General features: G+C 44.6%; 1 protein-coding gene across 1 annotated transcript; it reads right to left on the reverse strand.

Annotated features, from left to right (window-relative positions):
* Positions 1 to 17,425: 17,425 nt before the first annotated feature.
* Positions 17,426 to 18,144, reverse strand: LOC124696743 (phytochrome-associated serine/threonine-protein phosphatase-like). The gene is made up of 3 exons (XM_047229423.1): positions 18,002 to 18,144; positions 17,655 to 17,801; positions 17,426 to 17,557 (listed from the first exon to the last, which is right to left on the reverse strand). Exons 1-3 carry the CDS (start codon positions 18,080 to 18,082, stop codon positions 17,426 to 17,428), a joined length of 360 nt encoding a protein of 119 aa, XP_047085379.1. The 5' UTR covers positions 18,083 to 18,144.
* Between the last annotated feature and the right edge of the window lie 312 nt (positions 18,145 to 18,456).

Here is an 18,456-nt window from a genome sequence, read left to right on the forward strand (position 1 = left end):
GCGTGCACCAAACCGTGCACGGGTAAAACTCTAACTTCTAAACTAAGATGTGATCTAATATGTTACAGATACACGGGCAATTTAGCCCAACTTGGTATAGAAGGCCGATTCATGTACTTCTTTCATGTATATTCTTCAAGTCCATCTTCAATCGCGGCCCACCTCTGATCCGGTCAAATTCTGGTGATAACACATGCCCCCTGGTTTTGGAAATGACATTTCCAAAATCATTATGCTTTTCCTTCGTCGGGTCATGTCGTGGCGGAGTAGAAGCTGCCGATTGTTAGCTGGATCGACGCCCAATGAGCCGATAGCAACGCATTGGTCTCTCATAATCTGTCCTTCATCTTCTTCGGCCGATGACTGCGAGACCCGGTGATCCTCCTCGGGTCGGTTGCCCCCGAGTCTCGGTCAAGGCGAAACGAGAGACGAGGATACACAAATTAGCCGAATGGACCTGGGCTTGATCATGTCTGAGGGCACTATCATGCAGAGCCAGCCGATTTGAACGAAATCGGCTCTCCAGAGGAGAGGACCTTCGGGGTGAGCTGTCCCCCAAGTTTCTTCAGTCCAAATGTCATGACTACATATTCAAACAAGCCCATTGAACACTGGTACTCTGAATGCGGTCTTGTGTATATCTTACGGATATTGCCAACATAAAGTAATATAACAAGTGCAATATGCAAGTATGTAGGAATCAATGCACAGTTAACACAAGTGTTTGCTTTTTTAGATAGAAGGAAATGGGTAAACTGACTCAACAATAAAAGTAGAAGAAAGGCCCTTCGCAGAAGGAAGCATGGATTGCTAAATTTGTGCTAGAGCTTTTATTTTGAAAACGTGAAACAATTTTGTCAACGGTAGTAATAAAGCATATGAGTTATGAAAGTTATATCTTACAAGTTGCAAGCCTCATGCATAGTATACTAATAGTGCCCGCACCTTGTCCTAATTAGCTTGGACTACCGGATCTTTGCAATACACATGTTTTAACCAAGTGTCACAATGGGGTACCTCCATGCCGCCTGTACAAAGGTCTAAGGAGAAAGCTTACATTTTGGATTTCTCGCTTTTGATTATTCTCAACTTAGACATCCATACCGGGACAACATGGACAACAGATAATGGACTCCTCTTTAATGCATAAGCATGTGGCAACAATTATTATTCTCATATGAGATTGAGGATATATGTCCAAAACTGAAACTTCCACCATGATTCATGGCTTTAGTTAGCGGCCCAATGTTCTTCTCTAACAAATGCATGCTCCAACCATTAAGGTGGTAGATCTCTCTTACTTTAGACAAGACGGACATGCATAGCAACTCACATGATATTCAACAAGGAATAGTTGATGGCGTCCCCAGAAACATGGTTATCGCACAACAAGCAACTTAATAAGAGATAAAATGCATAAGTACATATTCAATACCACAATAGTTTTTAAGCTATTTGTCCCATGAGCTATATATTGCAAAGGTGAATGATGGAATTTTAAAGGTAGCACTCAAGCAATTTACTTTGGAATGGCGGATAAATACCATGTAGTAGGTAGGTATGGTGGACACAAATGGCATAGTGGTTGGCTCAAGGATTTTGGATGCATGAGAAGTATTTCCTCTCGATACAAGGTTTAGGCTAGCAAGGTGTTTAAAGCAAACACAAGTATGAACCGGTACAGCAAAACTCACATAAAAGACACATTGAAAGCATTATAAGACTCTATACCGTCTTCATTGTTGTACCTTTATCATCATATCGAAACCGATCGCTTGAACCGGCCTCCTCTTCGTCCTTGCCACCAGAGTGATTGCTCTCTTCTTTGTCTTTGCCATGGCGGTAAACAGACCCTGCCATGTTGACACCAAAGGAGAACCCTGGCTCCCTTAAGGAGTGGCTGAGATCCACCATGTTGACGCCAGGCAACGGACGTGTGTTTCCATTGAGCTTGACACCGTGTGAACGGGTCCTCTCAAAGGAGCCGATGAGTTCGGCTTCGCTGGATGGCCTTCAGCTCATCGTCTTTCTCTCGACGGGGAGGACGAGGTCCACTCCATCGAGCGCGCCTTCGGGTGAGAACCCCTTCCACCGATGCCATGGGAGCGGGTTCTATGGAAAGAGCCGATGAGGTCGGCTTCGAGGACTGCTTTGATCTCGTCGTGCTTCTTCTTGAGCTCGTCCGTCAGATCCTCGTACTTGGCCGGAGTGCTTTCCGCCATCTCGGATGTAGATGGCGATGCGGTGGATGTCGAAGATGGTCCCACCGTGCGTGCCGAGAATGTGTTGACTTGCCAAAACCCACCGGCGGGCGGCGGCCTTGTCAACACTCTGTAGAGCCGGGGGGAGCCTAGAGCTGCGGCTGGCCGAGACCCCTCCGAGCGACGGCCCGCAATGCTCTTCGGTCACACGCGGCGTTGCGAAGTGCAGGGCGTGCCACCTGACCTATACGCTGGTCGGGAAGGTGATGAGACTGCCTCGCTTAGTTTCTGCGGGGCATACATGTAAACGTTAAATACGAGCCTCGATCGGCTCTCGGGTTATCTCGTGAATCGGCTCAAAGAGCCGATCCACCCATGATCCGTACGGGGTGTACGAATACTTGGTGGTCCTGCTTGATCAAGATGAAGCTAATGAGATCTACGACGATTTAGGGTTTTCACCACATAATCGGATCATCCTACTCCGGGTTGGGCCGGATGGCCACGCACGGTGCTCGTAAGCCGATCCTAAACGAGGCCAGAAAACCAACATGAAGTTGTTCCTAGGAACATCCCGTTTAGGACTTGCGCACGCCACCCTACGTGCCACGGGATCCTCCCCCTTTGTAAGGCCAAACTATTGCAGATATTAAACTAATCCTTGTAGAACAAGGAGCAATCGTAACGGATCGGATCTACTAAATAATGATCAAGCGGGGTGCCGCCCCACACCTGAGATAGGCGTGAGGACGGCTAGATATGCAAGGGTTGCACTACGTAAGCATGCTTAAACGAAGAACAATGCTAACCCTAACACATCTAATGATAACTACGTTGCTCGCCATCAAAAGCGCTTCGAGTACGAGCAACGCATGAACAACGTGGGGCTTGTGCTGCCTAGATCGCAAGATGCGATCTAGGCAGCATGTCGCTTACCCGATAGAAACCCTCGAGACGAAGGAGTTGGCGATGCGCCGAGATTGGTTTGTTTTTGGGGTTGAACGTGAGTTGTTGTTTATTCCATAAACCCTAGGTACATATTTATAGTCCGGGGGACTTTCTAATTCGAGCGTGCACCAAACCGTGCACGGGTAAAACTCTAACTTCTAAACTAAGATGTGATCTAATATGTTACGAGATACACGGGCAATTTAGCCCAACTTGGTATAGAAGGCCGATTCATGTACTTCTTTCATGTATATTCTTCAAGTCCATCTTCAATCGCGGCCCACCTCTGATCCGGTCAAATTCTGGTGATAACAGTTTGTTAGGGCCATTGGAAAAAGCTCGACATACTTGGCCAGAGGAGCTGCCAAGTGTGCCGTGGAGTATCCGAACAACACCAAATACGGCGACAAAGGAAAATCCGTTTTTTATGGTCCATGGAGCTGAGGCAGTACTACCAATAGAGATAGAGCATGATTCTCCAGGAGTCACGGAATATGATGAGGAGGCTTCTAGAAAGGCACTGGAAGATGATGTCGATGCATTGCACGAAGCTAGAGACGAAGTATTGTCAAGGGTCACTAAATATCAGCAAGACCTGAAAAACTATCACAGTCGACGTCTGCGACCAAGATCCTTTCAGGTTGGAGACTTAGTTCTGCGACTCAATCAAGATCGTACTGAAAAACTCGAGTCACCATGGCTTGGCCCTTACATCGTCACGGAAGTCATCGAAGGAGGAGCATACATGATCAAGGATAAGAAGACAAGGGTTCCCGAGAAAAACCCCTGGAATGTGGCACAGCTAAGGCGTTTCTACGCTTAGTGTCGAAATATAGTCCTCCTTGTAAAAATACAATGTACTGAAACACCCTTGAGTTTTCAGACGCACTCTTTTCCTTTTTCGGGGCACCGAGTGGGGCCGGGAAAGGTTTTTAATGAGGTGGGCTCGCGGTGCTGCGATATAATAAAGATAGTGGAGATATATATCTTTTCTTCGACATGCTCGAGGGCTTACGCCTCGAAGTTACAATATATATACAATATAGATGAAATTAACTGGCACAAATATTTCGCCTTGGTATTAAATACCTCGCCAGATAAAAAGAGGGTACAAAATAGCAATTGAAAAAGAACAAAACACTCGGGGGCTAGTACCCGCAAATATAGTATATTTAATAAGAATTTGGGTGCCTTGGTTTAAAACCTCGCATACACAATAAAGAGATTTACCACCGAATCACTCGGGGGCTTGATGAGGAAAAATAGAAATATTTACTAACTTTACAATGAAGAATATGTTTACAACATACAGGACGCAAATTCCTGAGAAAACTCGACAAGCCAGAAGGAAAAATGTCAATGGCGGCTCAGTATAGTATCTATGGTCATCCGTCCAGTATTTGAAGCACGAGTACTATGTTCAGCATAGCTGCCCCTTACGAAGAATTCAGCATCCATCCGAAGAAGTTCATCCATCATATCTTCAGCAACAGGGGTCACATGATCCTCAAGCTTGCTAACATCCTTTTTCCTTTTTGCCATCTTGGCTAAGCACTTGGTAACAATTTGGCTCATGTCAAACTTGGGATAGCAGATTTTGATCATCATCATAGCAAACCTGGCACCGGCAGATAATTGAGCTCGCACAAAGTTATGGATACGAGGAGCATCTTGAAACTTCTCCAACAAACCAAGAAGAGTGTCGGGCGCCTCGTTCCGAGGAAACAGCGTCTTGTAAACCAGGGTCAATGTTCTGGTGCAGAAATCAAGGAACTCACGAACCTGACAGGCGCGGTCTTGAAACCTAACAATCTGTTGGGTCCGCTCTGGAGTGGCCCAGAACAGAGAACCATGGTCAAGAGAAAGGTTAACGAGAAGATTTGTCCTTGCGTTTACCCTTTCGTCTTCAGCAGCAGCGTCGAGAAAGGAACATATTCTGCGACGGCACAGGAATTTCAAAAAAAAAGGATACAACAGGAAGACAGAAGTTTTGATTTGGAAAAGCATACCTGACATATCCACACTAGCTTCATTCATCAAATCGATCATAAAATTCTCTTGAGTGGTTGCCTTTTCAGCTTTAGAAACGGCGGCTTCTTTGGCAGCTATGGCTTCTCGAGCTTGTTGAAGCGCCATTTCCTCTTTTTTGGATGCTTTGCGAGATTGCTCCATCATCACAAGTGTTTGCTTCTTTGCATACTGAAGTTGTTGACGAAGTTCTTCCAAGTCTTCCGGAAAATTTTTACTCGAGGAATCTTCACCAAGTTCAGTACTAACAAGCGTTTTCTTCGAGCGAGAAGAAGTAGGCAAAATATCGGAAGGAGCAGGAGTTGAAGTATAGTTATCAAACGTCAACTGAAAGAAAAGGCTCGACATCAATCATCAAGCAAGATAGAATTCCATTAATATTTACAAGACATTACAATGGAGAAATCCCTAGAAAACTAGTGGGGTAGGCGTCGCCAAAGACACTTTGGCGATAGCATCAAAAGAAAAAAAAGAAAAGAAAAGAAGGGGTGGTCTACTTGACCTCCGGCTTGGATGTGCTTGGAGCAGGAGTTGGTTTAACACCAAGGAAGGAAAGGATTGGTTTTGAGGGAGGCTTGGCAGCTTTAATTAGAGATTGCCATTCCTTCGTTTCCATCTCCCTTATGTCGCCAACCTTGGTCCAATCGAAGTTTTGTTGGCTATCAGCAATCAGTGCGATGGTGCCCTCAACGCCAATCTTCAGGCCTTCTTGGCGAAGTTTGAGCCCAAGATCTTGCGGCACGTTGAAGCTCTTGGCAAGACCAACAAAAGTATTGGGTTCCTCTTTCTTCGGGAAGAAGTAGGGGAAAAGCTTCGACAAACCTGCCTCAGCGTCAGCAAGGCCTTCACACGCTTCATCCCCATGGATTTCAAGAAGGGTCAGCGCGTCGAGAAGCTCGTCGCCTACAGGACCATCCACTTCGTATTCCTGATGAGTTCTCCCTGCAAACAAGCAAAGGGTAATTCGTAAATAAAGAATGCTCGGAAAATATAAGGTAACCCGAGAAAATGCACAAGGATTCAAGCACTTACTGACAAATAGTCGGCTTTGTGACTCCAAGCGATTGAGGATCTTTCCTTCTCGAGCAACTTGCTTAGTTACTTTTTCGCTCAAAGCACTCTCTGCGTCGTGAAGCCTCTTCCGAAGATCTTCAATACTAGCAACATCTGCCTTGGCCTTTCCAGCATTTGCCTTGGCCTTTTCAGCGTCGGCCTTGGCCTTCTTGGCATCTGCTTCAGCCTTCTTACGAGCTTTTTCACTTTGCTCCAATTTTTGAGCAAGTGCATCAGCACGCTTGTTGGCTTCCGCAAGATTTTCTGCCAACATAGTCAAAACCAATCAAAATCACGACAGGAAAGGAGTGAGAGGTTGTGGGCGCAGCAAAATGTTACCTTCAGCTTTGCTAGCGTATTCACGGTACCCGACGAACTGGGCACCGATGCAGACATGTTCCTTAATCAAAGGCTAATACAGAAAGATAGAGAAAGAAAGAGTCAATATAGTAAAGAGCTCGACAGCATAAAGTACAAACAAGGCAAACAACGGAAAAAGTCGAGAGCATCGGAAAAAACTTAGTACAAAAGAGAGAAGGGACTTACATCATCCAAAAGAGGAGTCGCAGAACCACCCAATTGTAAGGTAGGCTCCGTGACTGATTCAACCCTTGCCCTTTTTGGCGAAGGGGCACGGGGGCTTGCAGGAGGAGTAGGCTGTTCGATGTTTTGTTGAGGAGGCGAAGATTCTTCTCCCTCAACGTGTACTTCGGAGACAACTAAAGTACGCGACGTACTCGTTCGAGGAGTCGCGTCAATAGCTTGCGTTTCTTCCTCGTCACCACTACAATAAAATGGCGACAGTATAAGAAGCAAGATAGACAATAAACATCAAGAGAAAACAGTAAAAAGCAAGGGGTAACTTACGAGCTGACGAGGGCATCTTCGTATGGATTGAAAGCTGCCTTCTTATCTGAAGGACCAGCTTCTTCGGCCTTGGAGGTGCCGGAATCTTCGACTTCATCCCTTTTCCTCTTGTTCCTTGGAGAAACAGCAGGAGGAAGGGAGTGTGTCGAGGCAGTGGCCTTAGACTCAGAGTCTTTTTCAGAAGAAGCCACGGATTTGTGAGAACCCGCAACTTCACTTTCAGGGCGTGAGGCGCTTTGGTTGTCATCACCAACAACAGTACGATATTCAACTTCTCCACCCTCAGGAAGAGGAGGAAGAGAGGCGAGCACGGGGTGGTTCTGAGATAAAGAAAGAGTGTCGACAAAAAAAGAAGTTATACAAGACAGTAGTCGATAAAAAAGTAGTACTCAAGGAGACAATATAGCAATTAAGAGGAAAAATTACCTCGGGGAGGGGATTGGCGCCACTGAATGGCGTAACGCGGCAAGAAGATGGAACAGGATCCTTCTTGTTAATCTTTGAAATCCTTCGGATCAGCTTTTCAAAGTCCTTCACAGGAAGTTCCTTGGAGAGCTTCTCGGCATCTTCATCACCAGCGTACATCCAAAGGGGATTTTTGCGAGCTTGCAGAGGTTGCACTCTAATTCTAAGGAAGTAGGCGGTAATTTGGATACCCGACAATTCCTTGCCACGGGTGTTCTGGAGCTCATGTATGCGAGTCATCAGTGCCTCTGTCGCCGATTTCTCTTCTTCGGTAGCTTCAGCGTCCCAGGATCGGCGGCGAAGAATTTTGGCTCTTCCATCAAAAGGAGCAATGTTGTACTCCACTAAATCAGAACTCTCTTCGTGCACATGGAGCCATCTCTTGCGCCACCCTTGGACGGAGTCGGGGAATTTGACGTCGAAGTAATCGACATCAGAACAAACACAGATAACAACGCCGCCGATATTATAGGCGACGTCGTGGGAGCCGTTACGGCGGATGCAGAAAATGCGCTTCCACAGAGCCCAATTAGGTTGGACCCCGAGGAAGCACTCACATAGTGTGATAAAAATCGACATGTGGAGGATTGAATTGGGCGTCAGTTGATGCAGCTGAAGCCCATATACAAAGAGGAGACCCCGAAGAAATTCGTGGATAGGGGGAGAAAGACCGCGGATGAGGTGGTCAACAAAACTGACCCGATACTCCATTGGAGGCGATGGATAGCTCTCTTCCTTGGGGAAGCGCAGCGTGTTCTCCTTCTTGGTGAATGATGGCGTGTAGACACACGTCCGTTGGGAACCCCAAGAGGAAGGTGTGATGCGTACAACGGCAAGTTTTCCCTCAGTAAGAAACAAAGGTTTATCGAACCAGTAGGAGTCAAGAAGCACGTTGAAGGTTGATGGCGGCGGGATGTAGTGCGGCGCAACACCAGGGATTCCGGCGCCAACGTGGAACCTGCACAACACAACCAAAGTACTTTGCCACAACAAAACAGTGAGGTTGTCAATCTCACCGGCTTGCTGTAACAAAGGATTAGATGTATAGTGTGGATGATGATTGTTTGCTGAAAATAGTAGAACAAGTATTGCAGTAGATTGTATTCGATGTAAAGAATGGACCGGGGTCCACAGTTCACTAGAGGTGTCTCTCCCATAAGATAAATAGCATGTTGGGTGAACAAATTACAGTTAGGCAATTGACAAATAGAGAGGGCATGACCATGCACATACATGATATGATGAGTATTGTGAGATTTAATTGGGCATTACGACAAAGTACATAGACCGCTATCCAGCATGCATCTATGCCTAAAAGGTCCACTTTCGGGTTATCATCTGAACCCCTTCCGGTATTAAGTTGTAAACAACAGACAATTGCATTAAGTATGGTGCGTAATGTAATCAATAACTACATCCTTAGACATAGCATCAATGTTTTATCCCTAGTGGCAACAGCACATCCACAACCTTAGAACTTTCAGTCACTGTCCCAGATTTAATGGAGGCATGAACCCACTATCGAGCATAAATACTCCCTCTTGGAGTTAAGAGCAAAAACTTGGCCGAGCCTCTACTAATAACGGAGAGCATGCAAGATCATAAACAACACATAGGTAATAGATTGATAATCAACATAACATAGTATTCTCTATCCATCGGATCCCGACAAACACAACATATAGAATTACGGATAGATGATCTTGATCATGTTAGGCAGCTCACAAGATCCGACAATGAAGCACAATGAGGAGAAGACAACCATCTAGCTACTGCTATGGACCCATAGTCCAGGGGTGAACTACTCACTCATCACTCCGGAGGCGACCATGGCGGTGAAGAGTCCTCCGGGAGATGATTCCCCTCTCCGGCAGGGTGGCGATCTCCTGAATCCCCCGAGATGGGATTGGAGGCGGCGGCGTCTCAGTAAGGTTTTCCGTATCGTGGCTCTCGGTATTGGGGGTTTCGCGACGAAGGCTTTAAGTAGGCGGAAGGGCAATGCGGGGGGCCACAGGAGGGCCCCACACGCTAGGGCCGCGCGACCAGAGTCCAGGCCGCGCCGCCCTGTTGTGGCGGCGCCTCGTGGCCCCACTTCCTTTCCCCCTCGGTCTTCTGGAAGCTTCGTGCAAAAATAGGACCCTGGGCGTTGATTTCGTCCAATTCCGAGAATATTTCCTTACTAGGATTTCTGAAACCAAAAACAGCGAGAAAACGACAGCGGCTCTTCGGCATCTCGTTAATAGGTTAGTGCTGGAAAATGCATAAATATGACATAAAGTATGCATAAAACATGTAGATATCATCAATAATGTGGCATGGAACATAAGAAATTATCGATACGTCGGAGACGTATCAGCATCCCCAAGCTTAGTTCCTGCTCGTCCCGAAGCGAGTAAACGATAACAAAGATAATTTCTGGAGTGACATGCCATCATAACCTTGATCATACTATTGTTAGCATATGTAATGAATGCAGCGATCAAAACAATGGTAATGACATGAGTAAACGACTGAATCATAAAGCAAAGACTTTTCTTAAATTGTACTTCAAGACAAGCATCAATAAGTCTTGCATAGGAGTTAACTCATAAAGCAATAAATCAAAGTAAAGGTCTTGAAGCAACACAAAAGAAGATTAAGTTTCAGCGGTTGCTTTCAACTTATAACATGTATATCTCATGGATATTGTCAATGTAAAGTAATATAACAAGTGCAATATGCAAGTATGTAGGAATCAATGCACAGTTCACACAAGTGTTTGCTTCTTGAGGTGGGGAGAAATAGGTGAACTGACTCAACATAAAAGTAAAAGAATGGTCCTTCAAAGAGGAAAGCATCGATTGCTATATTTGTGCTAGAGCTTTGGTTTTGAAAACATGAACAATTTTGTCAACAGTAGTAATAAAGCATATGTATCACGTAAATTATATCTTACAAGTTGCAAGCCTCATGCATAGTATACTAATAGTGCCCGCACCTTGTCCTAATTAGCTTAGATCACCTGGATTATCATTGCAATACACATGTTTTAACCAAGTGTCACAAAGGGGTACCTCTATGCCGCCTGTACAAAGGTCTAAGGAGAAAGCTCGCATTTGGATTTCTCGCTTTTGATTATTCTCAACTTAGACATCCATACCGGGACAACATAGACAACAGATAATGGACTCCTCTTTTATGTATAAGCATGTTGCAACAATTAATGTTCTCATATGAGATTGAGGATATATGTCCAAAACTGAAACTTCCACCATGATTCATGGCTTTAGTTAGCGGCCCAATGTTCTTCTCTAACAATATGCATGCTCTAACCATTAAATTAGTGGTAAATCTCCCTTACTTCAGACAAGACGGACATGCATAGCAACTCACATGATATTCAACAAAGAGTTGATGGCGTCCCCAGGAACATGGTTATCGCACAACAAGCAACTTAATAAGAGGTAAAGTGCATAAGTACATATTCAATACCACAATAGTTTTTAAGGTTATTTTGTCCCATGAGGTATATATTGCAAAGGCGAATGATGGAAATTTTAAAGGTAGAACTCAAGAAATTTACTTTGGAATGGCGGAGAAATACCATGTAGTAGGTAGGTATGGTGGACACAAATGGCATAGTGGTTGGCTCAAGGATTTTGGATGCATGAGAAGTATTCCCTCTCGATACAAGGTTTAGGCTAGCAAGGTTATTGGAAACAAACACAAGGATGAACCGGTGCAGCAAAACTCACATAAAATACATATTGTAAACATTATAAGACTCTACACCGTCTTCCTTGTTGTTCAAAACTCAATACTAGAAATTATCTAGACTTTAGAGAGACCAAATATGCAAACCAAATTTTAGCAAGCTCTATGTATTTCTTCATTAATGGGTGCAAAGTATATGATGCAAGAGCTTAAACATGAGCACAACAATTGCCAAGTATCAAATTATTCAAGACATTTTAGAATTACTACATGTAGCATTTCCCGATTCCAACCATATAACAATTTAACGAAGAAGATTCAACCTTCGCCATGAATACTATGAGTAAAGCCTAAGGACATATTTGTCCATATGCAACAGCGGAGCGTGTCTCTCTCCCACACAATGAATGCTAGGATCCATTTTATTCAAACAAAAACAAAAACAAAAACAAACCGACGCTCCAAGCAAAATACATAAGATGTGATGGAATAAAAATATAGTTTCAGGGGAGGAACCTGATAATGTTGTCGATGAAGAAGGGGATGCCTTGGGCATCCCCAAGCTTAGACGCTTGAGTCTTCTTAATATATGCAGGGGTGAACCACGGGGCATCCCCAAGCTTAGAGCTTTCACTCTCCTTGATCATATTGCATCATTTCCCTCTCTTGATCCTTGAAAACTTCCTCCACACCAAACTCGAAACAACTCATTAGAGGGTTAGTGCATAATAAAAATTTATATGTTCAGAGATGACATAATCATTCTTAACACTTCTGGACATTGCATAAAGCTACTGGACATTAATGGATCAAAGAAATTCATCGAACATAGCAAAAGAGGCAATGCGAAATAAAAGGCAGAATCTGTCAAAACAGAACAGTTCGTAAAGACGAATTTTAAAATGGCACCGGACTTGCTCAAATGAAAATGCTCAAATTGAATGAAAGTTGCGTACATATCCGAGGATCACGCACGTAAATTGGCATATTTTTCTGAGCTACCTACGAGAGAGGCAGGTCGAAATTCGTGACGACAAAGAAATCATTCATTGCGCAGTATTCCAAATCTAGTATGAACCTTACTATCAAAGACTTTACTTGGCACACCAATGCATAAAACTAAGATAAGGAGAGGTTGCTACAGTAGTAAACAACTTCCAAGACTCAAATATAAAACAAAGTGCAGAAGTAAAATAATGGGTTGTCTCCCATAAGCGCTTTTCTTTAACGTCTTTCAGCTAGGCGCAGAAAGTATGTATGAAGTGTTATCAAGAGATGCAACATCGATATCATAACCAGGGGTGTTGGGAGTTTTCTCAACCATGCATAGTATGTTGGATACATAAGTTTCAGCGGCTCCCTTTTCATTAGTCTTGGGCTTGCTACTCCAATCAAACAAATTTTCAGGAACAAGCCAAGCATAATTATCATCTAGAGCTTCATGCATCGCTAGGAGCTTACATGGTATTGGTGCTTTAATCTCCCCACCATTATTAACATTATTAGTGTACTTAATTCTATCCATATCCATTTTTTCAAGTGTTCTTTTAAAGTCGGTATAAAAGCCAAGCCTCTTATGCTTAATAAAAACTTTTCTAGCTTCTATAGCTATATCTTCAAATTCTCGCACTAAGACTTTTAGAATAAAATCTCTCTTCTCTCCCCGCTCCATATCAGAAAGTGTAAGAAACATGTGTTGTATCATGGGGTTGAGACTAATAAATCTAGCTTCCATCATGCGTACCAAACAAACAGAGGCATCTTCATAAGTAGGGACAGCTTTTGCAAGTGGTATATCTTTAAGATCTTCATGCATACTAACATGGGTGAAAAATTCTTCTATATTATCTCTTCCAATTATAGACCCTTGTCCCACAGGTATATCTTTTGCAGTAAAATTAAGAGGAAACATGTTGAAATAAGTAAAGCAAATGCAAGTAACTAATTTTTTTGTGTTTTAGATATAGAGAACAAGATAGTAAATAAAGTAAAGCTAGCAACTAATTTTTTGTGTTTTGATATAATGCAGCAAACAAAGTAGTAAATAAAATAAAGCAAGACAAAAACAAAGTAAACAGATTGGATTGTGGAGACTCCCCTTGCAGCGTGTCTTGATCTCCCCGGCAACGGCGCCAGAAAAAATGCTTGATTGCGTGTAGACACACGTCCGTTGGGAACCCCAAGAGGAAGGTGTGATGCATACAGCGGCAAGTTTTCCCTCAGTAAGAAACCAAGGTTTATCGAACCAGTAGGAGTCAAGAAGCACGTTGAAGGTTGATGGCGGCGGGATGTAGTGCGGCACAACACCAGGGATTCCGGCGCCAACGTGGAACCTGCACAACACAACCAAAGTACTTTGCCCCAACGAAACAGTGAGGTTGTCAATCTCACCGGCTTGCTGTAACAAAGGATTAGATGTATAGTGTGGATGATGATTGTTTGCAGAAAACAGTAGAACAAGTATTGCTGCAGATTGTATTCGATGTAAAGAATGGACCGGGGTCCACAGTTCACTAGAGGTGTCTCTCCCATAAGATAAATAGCATGTTGGGTGAACAAATTACAGTCAGGCAATTGACAAATAGAGAGGGCATGACCATGCACATACATGATATGATGAGTATTGTGAGATTTAATTGGGCATTACGACAAAGTACATAGACCGCTATCCAGCATGCATCTATGCCTAAAAAGTCCACCTTCGGGTTATCATCCGAACCCCTTCCAGTATTAAGTTGTAAACAACAGACAATTGCATTAAGTATGGTGCGTAATGTAATCAATAACTACATCCTTAGACATAGCATCAATGTTTTATCCCTAGTGGCAACAGCACATCCACAACCTTAGAACTTTCTGTCACTGTCCCAGATTTAATGGAGGCATGAACCCACTATCGAGCATAAATACTCCCTCTTGGAGTTAAGAGCAAAAACTTGGCCGAGCCTCTACTAATAACGGAGAGCATGCAAGATCATAAACAACACATAGGTAATAGATTGATAATTAACATAACATAGTATTCTCTATCCATCGGATCCCGACAAACACAACATATAGAATTACAGATAGATGATCTTGATCATGTTAGGCAGCTCACAAGATCCGACAATGAAGCACAATGAGGAGAAGACAACCATCTAGCTACTGCTATGGACTCATAGTCCAAGGGTGAACTACTCACTCATCACTCCGGAGGCGACCATGGCGGTGAAGAGTCCTCCGGGAGATGATTCCCCTCTCCGGCAGGGTGCCGGGAGGCGATCTCCCGAATCCCCCGAGATGGGATTGGCGGTGGCGGCGTCTCAGTAAGGTTTTCCGTATCGTGGCTCTCGGTACTGGGGGTTTCGCGACAAAGGCTTTAAGTAGGCGGAAGGGCAACGCGGGGGGCCACACGAGGTCCCCACACGCCAGGGCCGCGCGGCCAGAGTCCAGGCCGCGCGGCCAGAGTCCAGGCCGCGCCGCCCTGTTGTGGCGGCGCCTCGTGGCCCCACTTCCTTTCCCCCTCGGTCTTCTGGAAGCTTCGTGCAAAAATAGGACCATGGGCGTTGATTTCGTCCAATTCCGAGAATATTTCCTTACTAGGATTTTTGAAACCAAAAACAGCAGAAAACGACAGAACGGCTCTTCGGCATCTCGTTAATAGGTTAGTGCCGGAAAATGCATAAATATGACATAAAGTATGCATAAAACATGTAGATATCATCAATAATGTGGCATGGAACATAAGAAATTATCGATACGTCGGAGAAGTATCAGTGAACCCCAGCTTCTTCAGCAGGTTAATATCCTGGCTTGAGATCTTGGATCTCTCCCACTCCAGATCTTCGGCAGACATGGTAGATTCCGGAGTGTTGTGCCTCGTCAGACGCGCGCGAGGTGGCATCAACGAGCTTGGTGGCGAAGGCTGTGAGTGTGGTTGAGCGCTTGAAGCAGTATGAGCAATGGAGGATTGTGCAGAGGGGATGCAGAGGTGCGGCGCGAGCGAAAAGACTAGAGGAGGAAGATGACACCTTTATATAGAGGTGCGGCGAACCGACACACCGTTGGATTGAGAGATTGCGGGACAGATGGTGTACACGTGGACAAGGGGTAAAAAGTAATTTCACACAGACGAGAAATCACAGGAGCTACAGTACGTGCGCCAGGAAAAGCGGAGGACGTGTGTCCCCCACTTGCACGACGTGTCAAATCACTACAAGAAATGTGCCATAAGTTGACAAAATAGAGGTGTCACTGAAACGTCAATAATGACTACTTGTGATGTTACGGTGACGCTTTTCAAAACGTCGAAAGCTGGGAGTCAGCAGTGACTGCTTAAGACGTTCCACTTGAAAACGTCGTAGAGCTTTGTGACGTTTTAAAATGTCACTGATGGCATGATGTTCCCAAAACGTCATGGGCACCTGCCCCCCGAGTCCAGCGTGGCAATCCGACGTGGCAAAATTATGACGAAACCAAAATGTCTTAATTCGAAATCTGCCCAATCCAATTCTGTATTCTACATGGGCCGAGCCCAATAATTCCAGCCTTTTACCGTAAGCATTGGCCTTTGTTTTGGTCCATTTCTGTTTTGGGCCTTAGCCGTTTTGCACCCTTTTTCTATTTTGGGCCTCACCATTTTTACAGCCTTTCTCTATTTGGACCTTAGCCTTTTACGATCCATTTATTCTTGGATTGGTCAGGTTTATATTAACAAGATTAGACAATATATAAACATCAACACATGATGAAATCATCCATATAAGAGCGATGAATCGAATATATTACAATATTTTCACAAATCAGATATATATACAAGAAAGACACCGACAACTGCATTCATATTTGTACTACAGTAACCCATTGCATTGTAGTGATCTCTGCTCAGTACTTGTTATTGTGTCCAGTGCCACCCCAAAGACATCCTGGGAAAAACGAGCAGTTCCACATTCAGTTCCGCATTCACATTACGGGGACAAAGTACTTCTTGTCGTGTATGATAACAAAATAGTAGGTGAACTTGCTAACAGTATGAATTTTAATTCGCATGTGTCCAATTACGTTTAACAACGAAATAATGCAACATAGGGCAGCAGTACTACAACAGGCTTCCAAAGAAAAATAAGCAAGCATAAAGTGGGCGTGAAGTGTGAGCACTGACATGCTATTGTGGCAATAAACATTGATAAGGGAACATAACATAGTATCTGCTACTTTGGTCCATGAATTCTAAGATCATGAAGTAACAATTATAAGGCAACATAACGTAGTATCTTCAATGTGTATAATGCTATTTGTAGCGAAACAGATCGAAACCACAACTGGTCAACACATTATAGCATGAGTAACCTTGAAATAAGACAGGAAAAATAAGACCACTACATCAATCTCACTGAGAGCCAAACACAGCTCAGTAACTTCACATCACAAGCCTATATATATACTATTGCACTGTTTTAATATGACATGATGAGAAGTTAAATGTGTCATATTCAAAAGAAGGTCCTGCTTTTACGTGAAGGCATGTATAGAAATGAAGGCACAAGCTTATGTAAATAAAGAGAAGAAATGTAAAACAAGTTGCTGCTTATTATAGATGGCATATAATACAATAGAAGGAATTAAATAGCAGAAAGAACTGAAACTGCATGGATTGTATAGTAGTAGACTATTTTTGCACCCAACAAACATCACCAGCATAAGCACAGCTGGCATTATGAAATGTCTAATGACACCGGCCACCGTTTATATGGTTCGAATACTACGCATGCAAACCAATCTGTATTTGAACAGAGTATTCTGTACTAATAGTCGTTTCACCAAGATGAAGTCAGCAATTATGTTACTGCTAGGGCAATTTATTAAGCATGAATCAATGGTTCTGTTCTACAGCGAAGAACTATCAAGTATAGTTACCTGAATATTCTAACATCACTTAAGCGCCAGCAATTATAGAGACAACCCTTCCGGTAGTGTTACATATGAACTATCAATCACTGAATTACCGAGTATGGTATACTAAATTACAGCCAACAACAAGCTAAAACAACGTTTTAACTTTTAAATACACTAATTCGATTGACATTTGTGCAAGAAAATCCGAAGCCATAAATCATAACCGTACGGAAGTAAATCTTATTCATTTAATTGGTTACAGTAAGGAAACAAAGCGGACATTGCATCAGCACTTAGTCTCCTACATGCTCAAACTTCATTGCATCAGCTAGGTCAAGCATACATTCAATGGCATACCTGGCTTTTAGGAGCAAAAGAATGGTGAAGACCTCAAGGCTGTTGAACCCACGATCCACAAAGTCACCCTGCAAGAAGCCAAGAGAAACTCAGTTCAGGAAACCAGGGAGAGGCCACAACCAACCAACCCAAAGATACCAAACCACCAGCAGAGGAGCCAGAGACCATAAATATGTAGTTGGTCTCGGGGACATGGCCTCCCGTGGCGAAGAGCTTCATCAGGTCATCGAACTGGCCGTGGATGTCGCCGCACACCGTCACGGGGCTGTTGACCGGCTGCACGTTGGACTCCTCGATGAGGATCTCCTTCACCTGAATGGTTTCAACACAAGGAAACATCAATCATTCACGGCTGCACAACCAACCCTACACAAGAACCGCCTGCAAATGCATCCACCCTCTCCTGCCCCCAAATTCGCGCCACCAGCTCAGCTCACTGAACAACACCGAGGCGCGCAACACTGAGAGAAGAGGCGAGGGGGGGCCTATCGCAAGGAGATAGAGTGTCGTACGTATTCGCAGAGGGACTGGAGCTCGTGCTCGGCGAGGTGCTGCCCCTCCTTGACCTTGACGATCCACAGATCCAAATCCATCTCGCCCGGCGGCTGGGAATCTCCGGCGCCGACTCCGGCTGCCGGCTAGGGTTTGGCGAACGGGGTAGCGGCGATGGACGGGAGGATTGGGCGGCCGTGCGCGGGAGCTCGTTGGCGCCGTCGTCATCGGCGAAGAAGGGGTCCATGGCGGCCGGCCGGTGGTGGGAGAGGCGGAGGTTTCTTGGGCGGCGCGGTGCGCGTTGCGGTGCGGTTTTGGATTTGCAGATTTGGATGGTGGGGGTCGCCGGAGTTGGCCGGCATCTAGGCCGGAGAGGAGGGGCGGCGGAAGGGAAATGGGGGTTTCTGGCCGGCGGGGGCGGTCTGGGTCGGTTTTGTTGGAGTGGTTTGGTCGGTCGCTCGTGGTTTGGACTGGT

This window comes from Lolium rigidum, chromosome 3 (assembly GCF_022539505.1).
Source record: "Lolium rigidum isolate FL_2022 chromosome 3, APGP_CSIRO_Lrig_0.1, whole genome shotgun sequence".
Taxonomy (NCBI): Eukaryota; Viridiplantae; Streptophyta; class Magnoliopsida; order Poales; family Poaceae; genus Lolium; species Lolium rigidum.